This window comes from Moschus berezovskii, chromosome 5 (assembly GCF_049115385.1).
Source record: "Moschus berezovskii isolate FMDL1 chromosome 5, NW_MosBer_1.0, whole genome shotgun sequence".
NCBI lineage: Eukaryota > Metazoa > Chordata > Mammalia > Artiodactyla > Moschidae > Moschus > Moschus berezovskii.
This window is the reverse complement of record NC_142464.1, coordinates 78,254,143-78,276,316: the sequence shown is the minus strand read 5'-3', so window position 1 is coordinate 78,276,316 and position 22,174 is coordinate 78,254,143. Positions and strand designations below refer to the sequence as shown.

The window sequence follows — 22,174 nt, the reverse complement described above, 5'->3', positions numbered from 1 at the left end:
TGGGGCATTGTTTAGCTAAGGATAGCTGCAGCATGTAAAAGATTGCACCAATAATTTCTAAAAATCGAAAGGTAACTGGAAATCATCAGAATGATTTGAATCTGATATGAATTTCAATTTAAATTACATATGACAGTGGTTTTCATATAGTGACCAAAAGAAAATCCATTTTCAGTTGTTGGTTTAAATGTTAATTTATATACATAGTATATTGAAATGTTATTTGTTGTTGAATATTTTGGGTGCTATTCTTGATACGTTACCATTAGATGATATATATGCGTATGTATATATTCTTCTTAGATGTAAAATTGATGCTACCCAAAATAACACAAATAACCTCCAATAGTTCATAAATACTCCACCGAGTTAATGTCATACTTACAAATATAAAGAAGCTTCTCGTCTTTTTGTCATCATCTTTGCTGAAAGTAATGTCACTTTGTGTAATAGTTGGTTTATTTTTTTTCAGTAAACATTTATTGAGTGCCTGCTATGTGCCAGGTGTTGTTCAGGCCTAGGGGAACCCTGGTGAACAAGATAGACACATACCTTGATCCCCTGAAGCAGTCGATAAGCTCTCAGGGCTGAAAAACAAAGGAAGGTTGTTGTAATTGTTTGAGAAGGCCCCCAGTGTCTGTTGCTCTGATTTTGGTGTACCTTTACCACATCGAGACCACAAAGAAGCTTGTCTGCAGTTTTCTTCAGACTTGTTTGCATAGGGGATTTAAAGACAAACTTCTATGCACCGTTCTGGCTTTTGATTTTGTTTCAAGGGACAATTAAAAAGTTAGACATGATTTATGAATATCAGAGAGATTTGAGTCTTTTTTTTTCCTAGTATTTTCTGCCTCTTCAGATGGGCTAAGAGTGCTTTGTTGATTATTTACAAGTTCAAGATCAAAAGATAAGAGGGAGCAGTAACTCTGGGAATTAAATTTCCTTTCTTTGTTCAGTTCTTTTGAATTTTAGTTTCATGTAAACTTTTAAATTAAATCCATCCAGTTAAAGATTAACTCCCAATCCAATGGGTGGTTCTTAATCCTTGGATTAGGATTTATTGGTTCATTCAAGATGTGGTTGTACATTGTTTTAATAGAGTCTTAAAATTTGAGACTATTCATAATTGCTAACCTTTGGGATCATACTACTTTTCTCAGCACTGTACATATATGTTGTTATTCAGTCGCTAAGCTGTGTCCGACTCTTTGGGACCCCCATGGACTGCAGCATGCCAGGCTTCTCTGTCCTTCCCTATCTCTCAGAGTTTGCTCAAACTCATGTCCATTGAGTCAGTGATGCCATCCAACCATCTCATCCTCTGTTGCCCTCTTCTCCTCTTGCCCTCAATCTTTCTCAGCTTTGGAGTCTTTTCTAGGGAGTCTGTTGTTCCCATCAGGTGGCCAAAGTATTGGAGCTTTAGTTTTAGCATCTGTCTTTAGCATCTTTCAGGGTTGATTTCCTTTAGAATTGACTGGTTTGATCTCCTTGCTATACAATGGATAATTCCTTTAATTTTTATGACAATTCTTCTATAATTATCCCCATTTTACAGATAAGGAAACAGAGACATGGAAGAGTTAAGGAACTCACCCAAGATCACACAGCTAGTAAGTGGAAGAGTTGGGGTTTGAACCTTGGCAGCTTGCTCCACAGCCTGTGCTTATAATCTCTCTCACATGAAAGGCTATTCTTGTCCTGGATAGTAGAGATGAAGTTGATGTGGTCTCTAGAAGCTAGCAGCCTCAGAGACTCAGCACAGTTGTTGGACTCTGGTGCTGCTTTAGTGTTCAGAAAAGTTACTTATTCTTTCCCCCCACATCTGGATTTCCACAAAATGCAAAATAACCAGCCAATATCTTTATTTTGGAGAGGAAAATGGCAACCCACTCCAGTATTCTTGCCTGGAGAATACCATGAACAGAGGAGCCTGGTGGGCTACAGTCCATGGAATCGCAAAAGTTGGACACAACTTAGCGACTAAACCACCACCACCATCTTTATTTTAGGGTTCAGAGGATATTGTTTAAAATCAGCATAGATAATGAGAACAATTGAGAAGCCATGAAAGGCTCCAACTAGGTTGTGATCTAACACTCGTTAGATCTAAACCGGTATAATAAATTCAAGACTTAGTGACTTACCTGCTGTTTGGTTCTCATTGAGCTTTTTGAAGGATTTTTCATTTGTAAATGGGGGAAATTATGACCATAAAGTGCTGTTGGAATAATATAAAATCATCCATCCACTTACTTATTCAATATATAACTAATACAGTAGATAAGAGATAAAAAAGGGATAGTGTTTACCTTTTAGATAGCATAGCTAGAGAAGACCTCTCTGAGGATGTGACGTTTGAGCAGAGAATGACAAGAGAGGGGAAATAGGATGTGTGACAGCCTTGGTATAGAACATATAAGACCCAGGCACAGAACACGAAAGACCCAGCTATCGAATACTCAACACCCAGGGAATGGCAAGTGCAAAGGACCTGAGGTGGGAAGATGCTGGACGTGTTTGAGGAGTCCAGTGTGGCTTCCTTCAGCTTACCCTGCAAGCAAGGAGGGCAGTGAGAGGACATGAAGTTGGAGAGATAGGCAGAAAGAAAGCATTGTAAGACTTAGAGAAAAAACCTGAATATGACGGGAAAGTTAGAGGCTTTTGAGCTGTGATGTGACATGCTCACATTTACATTACACAGGATCACATATGTAAAGAGTGAGGGGATTGAGGCAGATCCTCAATAAATAGTAGCTGCTGAGACGCGGGAGACGCCCAGCTCCGGCGGCGCAGGCGCAGACCGGGGAGATGCCCGGCTCCAGCGCAACCGACCAAGTGCAGAATCGTGGCTGAGATGAGCTACCCCGCGCCCAGGGTTAGGGCAGTGGCTGAGAGGAGCTGTACCACGTCCAGGAGGCGGTGGCTGCTTGGGCACTGGAGGGCCGAGAGGAGCTGATCTACATTCAAAGCAGGAGGCGCGGCCTTGAGGAGATACCCCTCGTCCAAGGTAAGGTACAGCGGCTGCGCCTTGCTGGAGCAGCTGGGAAGAGATACTCCACGACCAAGTGGGATATAAGAATCCAGTGTTCTGGGGAGGAAGGAACAAGATGGCGGAGGGATAAGATGGCAAGACCACTTTCTCCCCCACAAATTCATCAAAAGAACATTTGAACGCGGAGTAAAGTCCACAAAACAACTTCTGAATACTGGCAGAGGACATCAGGCTCCCAGAAAAGCAGCCCATTGTCTTCTAAAGGAGAGAGAAGAAATCCAGCTCCACCCACCAGAACACCGACACATGCTTCCCTAACCAGGGAACCCGGACAAGTCACCCGTCCAACCCCACACACAGCGAAGAAACTACGTAATAAAGAGAACTCCACAAACTGCAAGAAGAGGGAAAGGCCACCCCAAGCAAAGCAATATAAGCAAGATGAAGAGGCAGAGAAATACCCAGCAAGTAAAGGAACAAGATAATTGCCCACCAACACAAACAAAAGAAGAAGATATAGGGAATTTACCTGATAAAGAATTTCAAATTTTGATGGTGAAAATGATTCAAAATCTTGAAAGCAAAATGGAGTTACAGATAAATAACCTGGAGAAAAGGATTGAGAAGATGGAAGAAAGATTTAATAAAGACTTAGAAGAAATAAAAAAGAGTCAATATACAATGAATAATGCAATAGATGAGATCAGAAACACTCTGGAGGGAACAAACAGTAGAATAACAGAGGCAGAAGACAGGATAAGCGAACTAGAAGATAGAATTGTAGAAATAAATGAAACAGAGAGGAAAAAAGAAAAACGAATTAAAAGAAATGAGGACAATATTAGAGACCTCTGGGACAATGTTAAACGCTCCAACATTCGAATCATAGGAGTCCCAGAAGAAGAAGACAAAAAGAAAGACCATGAGAGAATACTTGAGGAGATAATAGTTGAAAACTTCCCTAAAATGGGGAAAGAAATAATCACCCAAGTCCAAGAAACCCAGAGAGCCCCCCAACAGGATAAACCCAAGGCGAAATACTCCAAGACACATATTAATCAAATTAACAAAGATCAAACACAAAGAACAAATATTAAAAGCAGCAAGGGAAAAGCAGCAAATAACACATAAGGGGATTCCCATAAGGATAACAGTTGATCTTTCAACAGAAACTCTTCAGGCCAGAAGGGAGTGGCAAGACATACTTAAAGTGATGAAAGAAAATACCCTACAGCCCAGATTACTATACCCAGCAAGGATCTCATTCAAATATGAAGGAGAAATCAAAAGCTTTACAGACAAGCAAAAGCTGAGGGAATTCAGCATCACCAAACCAGCTCTCCAACAAATGCTAAAGGATCTTCTCTAGACAGGATACACAGAAAGAGTGTATAAACTTGAACCCAAAGTAATAAAGAAAATGGCTACAGGATCGTACTTATCAATAATTACCTTAAACGTAAATGGGTTGAAATTTTCAACAGGCTAGGAGACAATTCTCATAGCCATCAATAGTTCAGTGTTGAGTTCATGAATAGTTTTTAAAGTTTGGGACAAACTGTAGTATTTGCTATTTGAAGTACTATTTGTAACTGGCATATTACGATGTAACATTGGTCTTCATTTCCATCTTAAAACGCCTAAAAATGCCTAACAGGTTTTTAGATTTGTGAATTTTAGTTGAAATGTATTTTACGATGTTACTAAACCTGCAGAAATATTGAAATATTTCAGAGAACTTATTTACTGTACATTTAATTTATTTTATTTATAAAAGTTATGAACTGTAGAAAGTTTTACTTGTTGGGTCAAATGCTTGTTGCTTCAAATGCTTGTTGCATTTGAAGTGCTAGTTACAAGAAAATCAAATACCTTCAATGTATAAATGCTATTAAGTTTTTAAAGGACTCTGGAGTATAAGTAAGTTTGTTTAAAGAAATTTAGTCTGTTCAACTTGAAAAAAATAAATAAATAAAATTGGAAAAAATAAAAAGAAAAAAAAAGAAAAAAAAAAGTAAATAGTAGCTGCTGCCACTCTCTAGGGTGTGCAATAGGCATGCGTGGCAGTCATAGTGGCCTTAGCTCTGCCCTTCCTAGTCATAAGTCTTTGCGCGAGTTTCAACTTATAGGTCTTATTTTCTTGATCTGTGAATTAAGAATAACAGGGTAAAATAAGTTAACAGGTCCAGCTCCTAGAATAGTGTCTGGTGCGTAATGGGAAAAATGTTAGTTATTACCATTATTAATTAATGACATGCCTTTAAAATTATTTAATGTATTTGAGATGTATGTTTTCCCCTTCAATATAAAGCTAAGACTGTAAGTATAAGAATAATTTGCCATACATATAACTCAGAAGAATTCTACTACCTAACCTATTATCTGCTGCTAAAGTAAACGAGTGCTAAAGAATGGATGCTTTTGAATTATGGTTCTGGAGAAGACTCTTAAGAGTTCCTTGGACAGCAAGGAGATCAAACTTGTCAATCCTAAAGGAAATCAACCCTGAATATTCATTGGAAGGACTGATGCTGAAGCTCTAATACCTTGGCCACCAGATGTGAAGAGCCAACTTACTGGAAAAGACCAGGATGCTGGGAAAGATTGAGGGCAAGAGGAGAAGGGGGCGACAGAGGATGAGATGGTTGGATGGCATCATTAACTCAATGGACGAGTTTGAGCAAGGTCTGGGAGATGGTGAAGGACAGGGAAGCCTGGTGTACTGCAGTCCATGGGGTTGTAAATGGTCAGACACGACTTAGTGACTGGAAAAAGACAACAAAATAAATGAGAGTTGGTTAGAATTAACCATTTGTCAGGAACTATATTCTATGGTATTTTGGGTGTTAGTATATAATATTTTAGGGATGTAAATACTACTTTTAATTTCAGGGCTGCAATCAGCATCCACAGTGTTCATTGGAAGGTCTGATGCTGAAGCTGAAACTCCAATACTTTGGCCACCTCATGCGACGAGTTGACTCACTGGAAAAGACTCTGATGCTGGGAAGGATTGGGGGCGAGAGGAGAAGGGGACGACAGAGAATGAGATGGCTGGATGGCATCACCGACTCTGTGGACATGAGTTTGAGTGAACTCCGGGAGTTGGTGATGGACAGGGAGGCCTGGCGTGCTGTGATTCATGGGGTTGCAAAGAGTCGGACACGACTGAGCGACTGAACTGAACTGAATAATACTTTGGTTCTATAAAAACAGCTATTAGCTACTGAACCTTAAGGAAAATTAAGTATCTTGACTTCTCATATTGAAGAGTTTCTAGGTTAGTTTCTAGACTTGCTGAGAGTTTTTGTTTGAGTTTGATGAGAGTGTAATGAATTAAGACTTGCCAAAGTCCCCTGTGCTTGCACAGGGAGGAAGAGTATCAGCTAGACTGCAGGCACTAAAGAAGTTAAGAAAGAAAGGCAGAACACACAGACGACTTGTTTGTACCATGTGTCTAAGAATGGCAGATGACAGATAAGAATATCTGAGGGGCAAGACTCTGAATTTGGGCACCAAGTTCAAAGAAAAGTAATTGTGGTAATGAGGAGAAGTTTTAAAATTATTGAGAAGCTTACTAGTGGAAAGCGAAATTCATGATGCTGTGGGGTAATCCAGTGTCTCCATTCCAGGGTTAAAGATAGGATTCATTTAGAGACTTTTGACTCTCCTGTGGGTCTCAGGGCCACTCATAGTCACTAGGCATTCATTCAGCAAGTATTTAATGAGTAAGTTATAGTCTGAGTGCTGGGGAGACAAACATAAACCATAGAAAACATAAACAAGTTTGGTTCCTTCCAGCCCTGATAAGTGAATATTTTTCTGGTGGAATAAGAACTCTTTTAATGGCAGAAGGCCCCTTCAAAACACTCATACTGGTTCTGTCGTGAGTCACTTTTATGGCTTTTTTTTTTTTTTTTAAATAGTGTGGTTATCTGTGTTTGAGTGTGGTACTCCTGTGTTTGAGTTCCTTCTCTGTAATTTACTGCTGCTACTGCTGCTAAGTCACTTCAGTTGTGTCCGACTCTGTGTGACCCCATAGATGGAAGCCCACCAGGCTCCCCCGTCCCTGGGATTCTCCAGGCAAGAACACTGGAGTGGGTTGCCATTTCCTTCTCCAATGTGTGAAAGTGAAAAGTCAAAGTGAAGTCGCTCAGTTGTGTCCGACCCTTAGCGACCCCACGGACTGCAGCCTACCAGGCTCCTCCATCCATGTGATTTTCTAGGGAAGAGTACTGGAGTGGCTTGCCATTGCCTTCTCCGTCTCTGTAATTTACAGCATATATAATTTTGAGCAAGTTACTTACACTGAATCCTCTGCTGTGTCATTGAGCATAGTAGTACTTATGTATTAGAGTTGTTTTAAGAATTAAGTGGATAATAAATGTATAGTATGGAAGTTAACATCTGGTACATCATCAGGTCTCAATCAGTTCAATTCAGTCACTCAATCGTGTCTGACTGTTTGAACCCCATGATCCACAGCATGCCAGGCCTCCCTATCCATCACCAGCTGCCAGAGTCCACCCAAACCCATGTCCATTGAGTCGATGATGCCATCCAACCATCTCATCCTCTGTCGTCTACTTCTCCTCCTGCCCTCAATCTTTCCCAGCATCAGGGTCTTTTCAAATGAGTCAGCTCTTCGCACCAGGTGGCCAAAATGTTGGAGTTTCAGCTTCAACATGAGTCTCTCCAATGAACACCCAGGACTGATCTCCTTTAGGATGGACTAGTTGGATCTCCTTGCAGTCCAAGGGACTCTCAAGAGTCTTCTCCAACACCACAGTTCAAAAGCATCAATTCTTCAGCGCTCAGCTTTCTTCACAGTCCAACTCTCACATCCATACATGACTACTGGAAAAACCATAGCCTTGACTAGACAGACATTTGTTGATAAAGTAATGTTTCTGCTATCTAATATGCTGTCTAGGTTGGTCATAACTTTCCTTCCAAGGAGTAAGTGTCTTTTAATTTCACAGCTGCAGTCACCACCTGCAGTGATTTTGGATCCCCCCAAAATAAAGTCGGCCACTGTTTCCACTGTTTCCCCGTCTATTTGCCATGAAGTGATGGGACCAGATGCCGTGATCTTAGTTGTCTGAATGTTGAGCTTTAAGCCAACTTTTTCCCTCTCCTCTTTCCCTTTCATCAAGAGGCTCTTTAGTTCTTCACTTTCTGCCATAAGGGTGGTGTCATGTGCATATCTGAGGTTATTAATATTTCTCCCAGCAATCTTAATTCCAGCTTGTGCTTCATCCAGCCCAGCGTTTCTCATGATGTACTCTGCATATAAGTTAAATAAGCAGGGTGACAATATACAACCTTGACGTACTCCTTTTCCTATTTGGAACCAGTCTGTTGGTCCATGTCCAGTTCTAACTGTTGCTTCCTGACCTGCATACAGGTTTCTCAAGAGGCAGGTCAGGTGGTCTGGTATTCCCATCTCTTTCAGAATTTCCCACAGTTTATTGTGATCCACACAGTCAAAGGCTTTGGCATGGTCAGTAAAGCAGAAATAGATGCTTTTCTGGAACTCTCTTGCTTTCTCCATGATCCAGTGAATGTTGACAATTTGATCTCTCGTTCCTCTGCCTTATCTAAAACCAGCTTGAACATCTGGAAGTTCACGGTTCATGTATTGCTGAAGCCTACCTTGGAGAATTTTGAGCATGACTTTACTAGCGTGTGAGATGAGTGCAATTGTGCGGTAGTTTGAGCATTCTTTGGCATTGCCTTTCTTTGGGATTGAAATGAAAACTGACCTTTTCCAGTCCTGTGGCCACTGCTCAGTTTTCCAAATTTGCTGACAGATTGAGTATAGCACTTTCACAGTATCATCTTTCAGGATTTGAAATAGCTCAGCTGGAATTCCATCACCTCCACTAGCTTTGTTCATAGTGTTGCTTCCTAAGGCCCACTTGACTTCACATTCCAGGATGTCTGGCTCTAGGTGAGTGTGAGTGATCACACCATCATGATTATCTGGGTCATGAAGATCTTTTTTGTACAATTCTGTGTATTTTTGCCAGCTCTTCTTAATATCTTCTGCTTCTGTTAAGTCCATACCATTTTTGTCCTTTATCGAACCCATCTTTCCATGGAATGTTCCCTTGGTATCTCTAATTTTCTTGAAGAGATCTCTAGTCTTTCCCATTCCATTGTTTTCCTCTATTACTTTTCATTGATCTCTGAGGAAGACTTTCTTATTTCTCCTTGCTATTCTTTGGAACTCTGCATTCAAATGGGTATATCTTTTCTTTTCTCCTTTGCTTTTCACTTCCCTTCTTTTCATAGCTATTTGTAAGGCCTCCTCAGACAGACATTTTGCTTTTTGCATTTCTTTTTCTTGGGGATGGTTTTGATTCCTGTCTCCTGTACAATGTCACGAACCTCCATCCATAGTTCATCAGGCCCTCTGTCTATCAGATCTAGTCCCTTAAATCTATTTCTCACTTCCCCTGTGTAGTCATAAGGGATTTGATTTAGGTCATACCTGAATTTTCTAGTGGTTTTCCCCACTTTCTTCAATTTAAGTCTGAATTTGGCAGTAAGGGGTTCATGATCTGAGCCACACTCAGCTCCCGGTCTTTTTGCTGACTGTATAGAGCTTCTCCATCTTTAGCTGCAAAGAATATAGTCAATCCGATTTTGGTGTTGACCATCTGGTGATGTCCATGTGTCGAGTCTTCTCTTGTGTTGTTGGAAGAGGGTGTTTGCGATGACCAGTTCGTTCTCTTGGCAGAACTCTGTTAGCCTTTGCCCTGCTTCATTCTGTACTCAAAGGCCCAAATTTCCCTTTACTCCAGATGTTTCTTGACTTCCTACTTTTGCATTCCAGTCCCCTATAATGAAAACGACATGTTTTGGGGGTGTTAGTTCTAGAAGGTCTTATAGGTCTTCATAGAACCGTTCAGCTTTTGCTTCTTCAGCGTTACTGGTCAGGGCATAGACTTGGATTACTGTGATATTGAATGGTTTGCCTTGGAAATGAACAGAGATCATTCTGTTGTTTTTGAGATTGCATCCATTTGGACTCTTTTGTTGACTATGATGGCTACTCCATTTCTCCTAAGGAATTCATGCCCACAGTAGTAGACGTTATGGTCGTCTGAGTTAAATTCACCCACTGCAGTCCATTTTAGTTCGCTGATTCCTAAAATGTTGACATTCACTCTTGCCATCTCCTGTTTGACCACTTCCATCTCCTGTTTCACCAGGTCTCAACAAATACTAGCTCTTCTGATGAAGATGATGAGGGTGATGACAGTGGTTCCCTGAATTTCTGGTTTAGTCTTTTCTTCCTAGTTCTTCTGCCCAATTAATATGACATGGCAAGTACAATAGAGAGATACAGATAGAAAGACGTTAGGAAGTCAAGTGTTAATTGATTTGAAGTGAGTGAGATCGAAACAAGTTGATTTGGCCAGTCACATCCATTGTTGCCACTCACAGCTGAAAGTGAAGAGAAACCAAAGAGCCTCTTGATGAGTGTGAAAGAAGAGAATGAAAAAACTTGCTTAAAACTCAGCATTCAAGAAAATAAGATCATGGCATCTGGTCTCATCATTTCATGACAAATAGAAAGATTGGAAGATTGGGAAAGATTGGAAGCAGTGGCAAATTTTATTTTCTAAGGCTCCAAAATCACTGCAGATGTTGACTGCAGAATTAAAATATGCTTGCTCCTTGGAAGAAAAGCTATGATAAACTTAGCATTTCAAAAAGCAGTGACATCACTTGCTGACACAGATCCATATAGTAAAAGCTATGGTTTTTCCAGTAGTCATGTACAGAAGTGAGAGTTGGACCATAAAGAAAGCTGATTGCCGAAGAATTGATGCTTTTGAACTGTGGTGCTGGAGAAGACTCTTGAGAGTCCCTTGGGCTGCAAGGAGATCCAACCAGTCCATCCTAAAGGAAAGCATCCTGAATATTCATTGGAAGAACTGATGCTGAAGCTGAAACTCCAATACTTTGGCCACCTGATGCAAAGAGCCAGTTCATTGGAAAGGACCCTGATGCTGGGAAGGGTTGAAGGCAAAAGGAGAAGGAGGCAACAGAGGACAAGATGGTTGGATGGCATCACCGATACAATGGATATGAGTTTGAGCAAGCTCCAAGAGATAGTAAAGGACAGGGAAGTCTGTTGTCCTGCAGTCCATGGGGTCAGAAGAGTTGGGCATGACAGCAGCTGAACAACAACAGCAGCTGGTTGTTGAAATGGTATCTTTCAAGCATTGGTGACTTTTGGAAAGATAACTTGGCCTTATGGAAAAGAATTAAGCTATGTAATTGGTCTTGATTTTACTTTGAGCTTTTTAATTCACTTGTTTTTAAAAGAGTTAATACATGTAAAGCACCTGGAGCAGTGCCTGGTAAATAGAAAATGCTCTAAAAGCCTTCTATCAGTACAAACTTTTTCCATTCATTCACTTGTTCTTTTCTTCATCTAACAAATAATTAGTAAACCTACCAGCTGCCAAGTTGCCTTTATGTAGAGAATGGACTAAGTAAACAGCTGCCATTATGAAGATAAGCTTCTAGCAAAGGGGAGATCTGCTGTTCTTGGTCAGGTCACTAAGTCCTTCTAAGTCTTAAAGTCTTCTTAAAATTAAGAAAATCTTTTTGGCTCGAAAATTTCAGGATCGTGTCATCTTATGACGCCATTTACATGACCTACCGAATGTTGACTGTTTGTTTATTCATTAAATACCTGTTGATGCCTTCCATGTGTAGCACTATGCCAAGTGCTGGAAATGTAGCAGTAACCAGAGCAGACATAGTGCCTGCCCTCAGGGGCCATTAAGTCCAACACACAAGACATACAGTGTCTAGATAATTGTGAACCTGATTAGTGTTTCGAAGGGCAAAATGTTAGGATTGTGTTACTGATTTCTGTAGCAGCTTCTTTTTCCTCTCATTTTGTGAGTTCATATTTTCTTTTCTGTTTAAATAGGGGCTGTAGGACATCATGGAGATAACTTGGTGGAGAAGATCCTTGCAGTTCTTCCCCAGCTTCCAGGCCACACCAATGATGTGATGGTTAACATGGTGGAGCTCACTGCACTCCAGGCTGAGGAGGAGAATCAGAATGTGCTTGTACCTGGCTGTCTGTCACAGTCCAAGTAAGATGTGTGTTTTTTTTCCCTTCTTTTTCTTTTCTTTCTCTTATAGAGTGTTCCTGTAGAAAGGAAACAATGAAGAGTTAGTCTGGTTGAAAAATTTATAGTGGATAGCATTTAGAAAAAATAATTTTTTCTAAACTTTGAAATAATTGTGTTTGTTAAACAACGTAAGCCAAGAAGTACAGAATTTTGAAAAGGTGTTATTTAGATGTAATATAAGCTTGTTCACAAGGTCAGCTAAGTGAGTCAATTTATACATCTCCATTTCTCAGACAGTTTCACGTGGAGTTGAGGCTAGGCTTACTCAACTTCTCTTTCCCAGCTGACTCTTCCACATGACAAAAATACTGCCCACAAAGCTCTGAAACAGTGCCATCTTTTTATATGTAAATGATATACTCTTGGGCATCAGTGGGAAAAGTTTTTCTTTCTGTGTATACTTTTGCACATGGTTAGAGAAATCAGAGAAAGGGGGTGGAGTACGTTGTATTATGCACAGTTCCAAAAAAAAAAAATCACTCCAGAAAGATGACAATGAAAAGAAACAGTAATTACCTTTCCTACTTTTTCCTTCATCAGCAGTTTTTTTATGAGAAAAAATATATATTTCAAGAGAAAAAAGTGTTTGAGTATCTATTTCCCTCATCTCCCAAGTTTTTAAGTTTTAAACAAAGCAGGACCTTTCAGCTGTATAGTTTCCAATGTTAATGGTAATAGATGTGTTTGGAATTTCCTGTCATAGTTGGGATTAATCTTCAGCTCCTGAGATTTTCAGCTTTTTTGTAGACAGTTAATAGCATTTGTTGGATGCCTAGTGTGTATGGGCTAGTGTGTGAAGAAAACAGAAAGTTCTGGCCCTGTCTTGTGTGTGCTTACACGCAATAAAAGCAATGGCCTGTGCTTACTTTGGCAGCATATATGCTGAAACGTCGGCCTAGTGGCTTGAAGCTATACAAACTCAGAAGTAATTATTATTGGAAATATTTTTAGCTTCTCAGAGGGCAATTTAAAGCCTTATTATTAAGGGCTTACTAGTGAGAAATCTGGGAGAAGGCAATAGCAACCCACTCCAGTACTCTTGCCTGGAAAATCCATGGGTGGAGGAGCCTAGTAGGCTGCAGTCCATGTCGCAAAGAGTCGGACACGACTGAGCGACTTCACTTTCACTTTTCACTTTCTGCATTGGAGAAGGAAATGGCAACCCACTCCAGTGTTCTTGTCTAGAGAATCCCAGGGACGGGGGAGCCTGGCGGGCTGCCGTCTATGGGGTCTCACAGAGTCAGACATGACTGAATTGACTTAGCAGCAGCAGCAGTGAGAAATAGCGGAGAAGGCAATGGCACCCCACTCCAGTACTCTTGCCTGGAAAATCCCATGGACAGAGGAGCCTGGTAGGCTGCAGTCCATGGGGTCGCCAAGAGGTGGACACGACTGAGCGACTTCACTTTCACTTTTCACTTTCATGCATTGGAGAAGGAAATGGCAACCCACTCCAGTGTCCTTGCCTGGAGAATCCCAGGGACGGGGGAGCCTGGTGGGCTTCTGTCTATGGGGTCGCACAGAGTCGGACACGACCGAAGCGACTTAGCAGCAGTAGACCATAATGATTTGACATTTGATTGTATTAGCAAATCATCACCACAATAAATCTAATAGACATTCATCACCATACATAGTTACAGATTTTTTTCTTGTGATAAGAATTTTAAAAATTTACTCTCTTAGGTGACTTTCAAATATGCAATACAGTATTATTAACTGTAGTAACCAGGCTGCACATTACATCTGCATGACTTACTTACTTTATAACTGGAAGTTTGTACCTTTTGACTCTATTTACCCATTCTGGTACCTTGCCCTCTGCCTTTGGCAACCACCAATCTGTTCTCTGTATCAATGAGCTTGGTTTAAAAAAATAATTATTTTTTAATTCCAAGGCACATATATTTTCTACTATACCATACCAACCCTCTGATACATGCTTAGTTAATGAATGTATAAATAGACCAATTAATTCAGAAATTATGGGTACTCTGGTTTATAAAATGAAAATATAGTTTTAAAGAAATTAAGACCAGGGCATTGTGCCCCAAGGTCTTTTTCAAATTGCGTACTTAGTTAATTTGTTTATTAATTATTTATTTTTGGCTGCATTGAGTCTTTGTTGCTGCAAGTGGGTTTTCTCTAATTGTGGCGAGCAGAACAGAAACTTCTGTCTGCTTGCGGTGCTTGAGCTTCTCGTTGCCGTGGCTTCTCTTGTTGTGGAGCACAGGCTTACTTGCCTCATGACATGTGGAATCTTCCCAAACCAGGGATCGAACCCATATCCCCTCATTGGCAGGTGGATTCTTAACAACTGAACTACCAGGGATGTCTAAAAAGCAATATCTTAAGTCCAATTTTCTTATTAGTTTTTATGTTGAAGGTGGGATTTTTTTTCTTAGACTATAGAACAATGGAATAATAGAGTAGATCTTACAGTGAGAGACAAATTCAACAGTGGTTTCACCCTAACCACTGATGAGCTAATTTTTTGTTAAGTTTCACATTATTAAGTAGCCTGTTAGTGATGTATATTAAGTCACTAACTCAATGTCAAAGACTGTTAAATTACCTCTTAATAGTGGTAATTTTGTATCTTCTTTCCTTGGTTTCCAAATACCAATTAAATATTACTGTTCAAGAGACTAACATTAGGACTTCCCTGGTGATCCAGTAGTTAAGACTCCATGCTTCCACTTCGGGGAACTTGGGTTTGATCCCTAGTGGGGGAACCAAGATCCTACTTGCTGCATGATGCAGCCAGAAAAAAAAAAAGACTAACATTTTCAGAGGGAAGAAAAATAATTTTTATTAGAGCAGAATCAGAGATACTACTTTGATTTTAAATTTTCTTGCAGGTAGAGTTACTGAACTCTATATGTAGCAGTGACTGTATATGTAGCATTGACTTTGAGGTGTTAAGCCAGTACACAAGAGGATGTGTCACCATGTAGCTGTATTATGAATGACCTGGCTGTTGGTACAGGCTGTGGGTATCTTCTTTTCCCCAGTTGGACCTCCCTGCAAAAATGGCATTTTGTCTTATTTTATGTTTTTACTTTTTAAATAAACATTGCAAATTGAGCAGGAGAAAGACTTACCTCTTCTCAGCATACAGCTGCTATATTTAACTTTCTTTTTTTGCTTTGTTTTGAGGAATTCTGTAAGCCAGGTTCTTTTATACAAAAGAAGGGATGAGTGTGTCTACTAAGAAATAGCTAAATAATCTGGTACGCCAGAGACATTTAACTTATATTTATTGATAAAGAATTATGTTTAATAGTTATATTTTTCAGAATTTTTAAAATGCATGCTAAGATAAGAAAATTTGAAGGTAGAAATTCTTATTCTATAATCACTTACATATTACAACTCTGTCATGGTATTTATTTGTTAAGGAATGTGCAGGCAATCCCCAGAATCTTGCTGATCTGAAAAATTTTCAATGATTTGTGGTCTATGTGTTGTGAGAAAACTGAATTCTGGGTCACTGTGGCTTTGGGATCCATAATTTAAATGGAAACTATGAGTCCTTTAAATAAAGCCAGGAATGCTCTGAAGTTAGCTAAAATGGAAAAGGAGGAATGGAAAGACTCACTATATTTGAATGACAAGTTCTTAATTAGTTTGATGTTCACTGCCAAGCAAAAATCAACAAGTTCAAAAATATCTTGCTGAATAAGCCAACCACAGTCTTTATTGGGTTGACTTCTCAGTCTTGTGTTATATAGACCAGGGTGTGTTCAACAGCATGCCAAGAATGTCCCAGCGCTCTGGCTGCAGCTTCTCTCGTCTAACACCTGCTGGTGTTCTTGCTTGAGGGTCCTTTTCCTTTCTTTTTTCACTCTGTCTTCTATTACAGTGTCACACTGGTTGGTGATGGGGTGGCAGGAATCAACAGGGTGGGTGTAAGTGTCCTTCTAGAAAAGCTGAAAGGAGGATTAAGTAAGAACTAAGAACAAGGCAATGGTTTTAGCATTTAGAGAAGGCTTTTAGGGCACAGCAGGCAGATGAGGTCTGAAGTCCAGGAAATTTGAGTAAAACTTCATGAGTGGAAATATGAAAGCACATCCTCTGAATGTTTAAATGTATGTTGTAGTTTATTTATCCAAAATATTTGTTGACTACTCTGTGCCAGACACTTGATGAAGGCAAGATCTCTGGCCTCTTGGAAGTTATTCTATTAATAAGTGGGGAGACAGACAACAAACAGATGAATAAGTGACTATATAATGTCAGCTGGGAATAAGTGCCATGAAGGAAATAAAGCAAGGAATTCAAGAGTAAATAGGGACTTGGGGTGGTGAGGAGATGTATGGGTGGGGGAGAAAAGGCCTTTCTAAGGAGGTATCTTTCAAGCAAAGACCTCAGTGAAGTAAATTGTAAGCCTCGTGGATATCTGAGACTAGAGCACTGCAACCCAGTGGAAAGACTAGGTATTTAGAGATTACTTGTGTTGATTGGCTTTGCCCTAAACCTGTATGCAGTTTAGGAAGCAACAGTTAGAACTGGACATGGAACAACAGACTGGTTCCAAATAGGAAAAGGAGTACACCAAGGCTGTATATTGTCACCCTGCTTATTTAACTTATATGCAGAGTACATCATGAGGAACGCTGGGCTGGAAGAAGCACAAGCTGGAATCAAGATTGCCAGGAGAAATATCAATAACCTCAGATATGCAGATGACACCACCTTTATGGCAGAAAGTGAAGAAGAACTCAAAAGCCTCTTGATGAAAGTGAAAGAGGAGAGTGAAAAAGTTGACTTGAAGCTCAACATTCAGAAAACAAAGATCATGGCATCTGGTCCCATCACTTCATGGGAATTAGATGGGGAAACAGTGGAAACAGTGGCAGACTTTATTTATTTGGGCTCCAAAATCACTGCGGATGCTGATTGCAGCCATGAAATTAAAAGACGCTTACTCCTTGGAAGGAAAGTTATGACCAACCTAGATAGCATATTAAAAAGCAGAGACATTACTTTGCCAACAAAGGTCCATCTAGTCAAGGCTATGGTTTTTCCCGTGGTCATGTATGGATGTGAGAGTTGGACTGTGAAGAAAGCTGATTGCCGAAGAATTGATGCTTTTGAACTGTGGTGTTGGAGAAGACTCTTGAGAGTCCCTTGGACTGCAAGGAGATCCAACTAGTCCATCCTAAAGGAGGTCAATCCTGGGTGTTCATTGGAAGGACTGATGCTAAAGCTGAAACTGCAATACTTTGGCCACCTCATGCGACGAGTTGACTCACTGGAAAAGACTCTGATGCTGGGAGGGATTGGGGGCGGGAGGAGAAGGGGATGACAGAGGATGAGATGGCTGGATGGCATCACCGACTCGATGGACATGAGTTTGAGTGAATTCCTGGAGTTGGTGATGGACAGGGAGGCCTGGCGTGCTGTGATTCATGGGGTCGCAGAGTCGGATATGACTGAGCGACTGAACTGACTGACTGAATGACTCATGATGTTGAACATCTTTTCCTGTAGTTATTTTCTATTTGCATATCCTCTTAGATAAAATGTCTCCACATCTTTTGCCCACTTTCTAATTGGACTTTTTAATATTGAAGTTCCTTATCACAATTTATTAGTGGTGTTATTTTACCTGTTTAAGTGAAATGTAGAAAGCTTACCATACATTACTTCCCTTTACCTTCCCACACTTATAATCATCTTAATATTTCCTCTACGTACATTAAGGACTGCAACACAGTGTTAAAATTCTTACTTCTACTGCCAAACATAATTTAGAAAACTTAGGAGAAAAAAGAATTCTTATTGTATTTACACACACACACACATATATTGAAGCTGGTTTTTAAAAAATTAATTAATTACTTTTAAGTTTTGGTTGTGCTGGATCTTTGTTGCTGTACAGGCTTTTCTATAGTTGTGGTGAGCGGGAGCTACTCTCTAGTTGCCATGTTCAGGCTTCTCATTGTGGTGGCTTTGCTTGTTGCAGAGCACAAGCTCTAGGGCGTGGAGGCGTGGGTAGTTGCACCACTTGGGCTCAATAACTGCGGCTTCTGGGCTCTAGAGCACAGGCTCAGTAGTTGTGTTGCATGGGCTTAGTTGCTCTGTGGCCTGTGGGATCTTCCCAGACCAGGGATGGAAACCTGAGTCCGGCATTCGCAGGTGGATTCTTTTCCACTGAGTCACCCAGGAAGCCTTTCCTATATTTTCGCTTACTGTTTTCTTTCTTCATTATGTTTTAAGATTTCTTATTTTTACTTTTCCTTTTTAGAGATTTTCTTTAGCCATTCTTTTAGGATAGGTTTGCTGATGACAGAATCTCTTTAGTTTTCATTAATCTGCGAATACTGAGAATATTTTTTTTCTTCTCATCTTTCTTTTTTCTTTTGGCTGAGGTGAATCTGTTGCGGCTCGTAGGCTTCTCTTTGGGGCACTCAAGTTTTCTCCACTTGTGGTGCAAGGGCTTCTTCTGTTGCAGAGCGTAGGCTCAGTGAAGGCTCAGCAGTTGCAGTGAGTGACCTTAATTGCCCTGCGCATGTAGTATCTTAGTTCCTCAACCAGGGATTGAACCTGAATCCCCTGTATTGTACGTGCAGAGGCTTAGCCACTGGATCTCCATGGAAGTCCCTCAACAATATCTTATGGTTTTTTGAGTACAGGTCTTTTACCTCCTTAGTTAGATTTTTTCCTTAGGTGTTTTTTCTGTTAGATGTGACGGTAAATGAGATTGTTTTCTTAATTTCTCTTGCTGATAGTTCATTGTTAGTTAATGGTAATGAGACAGATGTCTCTGTGTTAATTTTGTATCCTGAGACTTACCAAATTCATTGATTAGCTCTAGTAGTTTTCTGGAGGCATCCTTAGGATTTTCTATGTATAGTATAGTATCATCTGCAAGCAGTGACAGTTTTACTTCTTCTTTTCCAGTTTGGATTCCTTTTTCTTTTTTTCGTCTCTGATTGCTGTGCCTAGGACTTCGCAAGCTGTGTTGAATAAAAGTGGTGAAAATGAATATCCTTGTCTTGCTCCTGATCTTAGAGGAAATGCTTTCAGTTTTTCACTGGTGAATATGTTAGCTGTAGGTTTGCCCTATATGGCTTTTGTTATGTTGAGATATGATTCCCTCGTAGCTCAGTTGGTAAAGAATCTTCCTGCAATGTGGGAGACCTGGGTTCCATTTCTGGGTCAGGAAGATCCCCTGGAGAAGAAAATGGCAAACCACTTCAGTGTTCTTGCCTGGAGAATCCCGTTGACAGAGGAGCCTGGTGGGTTACAGTCCGCGGGGTCACAAAGAGTTGGAAATGGTTCAGTGACTAAACCACCACCACCACCATGTTATCACTTTCTGGAGAGTTTTTATCATAAGTGAGTATTGAATTCTGTCAAAAGCTTTTTCTGCATCTGTTGAGATCATCATGTGGTTTTTATTCTTCAATCTATTAATGTATTACACTGATTGGTTTGTGGAAAAATCCTTGCCTCCCTGAGATAAATCCCACTTTATCATGGTGTATGGTCCTTTTCATGTATAGTATTTTTTTCTTTTCTGTGTTCAGCCTTAGTGATTTCCATGACTCTGTCTTCTAGCCCACTAATCTATTCCTCTATGTTATTTAGGCTGTGGTGGCTCCTTCCAGTGTATTTTTCCTTTCAGTTATTGCATTCTTCATTTCTGTTTGATTGTTTTTATATGTTTTCTAACTCTTTTTAAAACACTTCTAACCTTTCACTCTGTGCATCCGTTTTTCTTCTGAGTCCTTTGTCATTTTTACCATCATTACTTTGCACTGTTTCAGGTAGATTGTCTGCCTCCACTTCACTTAGTGGTTCTTTTGGGGTTTTATCTTGTTCTTTCGTTTGGAACATGCTCCTCTGTCCCGTTGGCCTGCCTAACTTGTTTTTATTTCTGTGTTTCTGGTATGTTAGTTATATTCCATGGCCTTGGAGCAATGGGCTTTTGCAGAAGACATCCCATGTGTCCCAGCAGCAGACTTCCCTCTCATCACCAGAGCTGTATGCTCTCATTGGTGCCCTCATTTTGGGCTCTGTGGATCCTTCTCTTGTATCCGGCTGACTGCTGTTGGTGGTCTGGTAGGCATAGCTGGCCCTGGTCCTGTTGGTTGCCGGGCCCTGCCTGGTGCTGAGGCTACTGGCCACTGGTTGTTGGGTCTGGGGCTGGGTCATGGCTGGGTCATGAGATGACTGGCCATGGAAACCCAGGGGATCCCTGGGGTGCTGATGGCTTGTTGGTGTATGGGCCAGGTCCTGCCATGGCAGATTGCATGACTGCGGTGGTCCTGGAGCTGGTGTCTGCCCACTGGTGGATGTGGCCTGGACCCATTGGGCTCTGAGGGTGGTGCCTGCCCTTTGGTGTGTGAAGTTCGTCTCTGGGCTAGTCCCTGTCCTCTGGTGGGGCTGGTGCCATCTCACTGACAGGTGGAGCTGCATTACAGAGTCTCTGGTTGCAGGGCCCTGGGGGTCCCAGAGGTGGTGTGTTGGTGGTGTGTGGGTGGACCTTGAACCCAGGGGATTCTGTGGTTTGTCTGGATGAGGCTAGTCCTGAAGCTAGTGCTCTCGAGGCTTTCTGGTGGGTGGGGCCAGACCCCAATGCTAAAAAGCTAGAGGGAGATTCAAAAATGTCGCTTGCCAGGACCAGTGTCCACATGATAGAATGATCACTCCAAAATATCCCCAGGGTAAGCTCCATTTGCCTCCTGTCTTCTCTGGGAGACTGCTCAGGATCAGCACGTGGTTCCTTATCTTAATTATCACCTACCCAGGGGTGTATATATATATTTAAACTAGATTCTAGTCTTTCTCATCAATGCGTTCTCTGTAAACAGTTACAATTTTGGTGTGCCCATAACAGTAGGTGATCTCAGAGTATTCCCACTTTTATCACCTTGGTTAAGCTCCCAGCATAATTTTTAACTTAGGAAGGGTTGTGAGCATTTAGGTGTTTGGTATTACTGAGTTTTTTCCTTGCCTTTACTTAGAACAGTGTTCCCAAACTTTGTTAACTGAAGAATACCTTATTCACATACTGACCTTCCAAAGCTATTTGATATTTTTCTTTGAATTGATTGATGCCATAAAAGTTTTTTTTCAAATATTTTTTAACATGAAAAAAGTGGCAAGAATAGTACAAGAAACTTTTTTTTTTCCTTTGAAGCATTTGAGAATAATTTGCCTGTGCCCATCACTCCCAAAGACTTTAGTGTGTATTTGTCTCAAAGGGATATTCTCCGCTGTAATCTCAATCACGGAATTAACACTGTTAAACTAGTGCCATCTAACCCACACATTTTGCCACTTATCTCAATAATATTCTTTATCAAAACAAAAGGATATTGGTCAGAATCACACACTGGCTTTAGTTGTCACATCTCCTTCGTGCCCTTTATCCTGAGTCTTGACATTCATGACCTTCACTCTTCTGAAGAGCGTAGGCCAGTTATTTTGTAGAATATCCCTCAGTTTAGGTTTGTCTCATGTTTCCTCATGAGGAGATTTCAATTATGCATTTTTGGCAAGAATATCACATAAGCAATGCTGTGCTCTTTTCATTACTTTCTGTCAGGTGGCACGCAATTTAACTTTGTCCATTCATGGTGACAACTTTGATCACTTGATTAAAGGAGACATTTTGAGATTATGTAAATATGCTTTTCCTCATCTAACTTTAACCCACTGATTTAGCATCTTTTAGTATTTCTTGGCTGAATTATTTCCATGATGGCTGTTTTTAATCGGAGTTGTTTCAGACATGTGTACTTATAATCTCTTCATTTTGGGTTTTTACTTTGAATTTCTATCTTTTACTAACAGAATAATTTTAACTACAAAAACCTAAAAGAAAGCCTGAAGATTTCTTTTTTACTCCCTTCCTTATGGTTGGAGCTCTGCAAGGAGCAGAGAAATTCAACAACAGTGAAAAGCTGCTGACTTTTATTAGTCAAGTAAAGTCCTCCAGTTTTTCCACACAACACAGACACTAAAGATTCTTTATCTTACAGTATTGAAAACACTTTAA

At 40.5% G+C, this 22,174-nt stretch overlaps 1 protein-coding gene across 3 annotated transcripts in view; it reads left to right on the top strand.

Annotated features, from left to right (window-relative positions):
- The window catches only part of SCFD2 (sec1 family domain containing 2), a 416,000-nt gene that overhangs the window by 8,907 nt on the left and 384,919 nt on the right, over window positions 1-22,174 (top strand). For all 3 annotated transcript variants that reach the window (XM_088836334.1, XM_055434867.2, XM_088836335.1), the window contains exon 2: window positions 11,952-12,120. In XM_088836334.1, coding sequence (XP_088692460.1) covers window positions 11,952-12,120 — 169 coding nt within the window. The remainder of the gene's footprint in view (window positions 1-11,951; window positions 12,121-22,174) is intronic.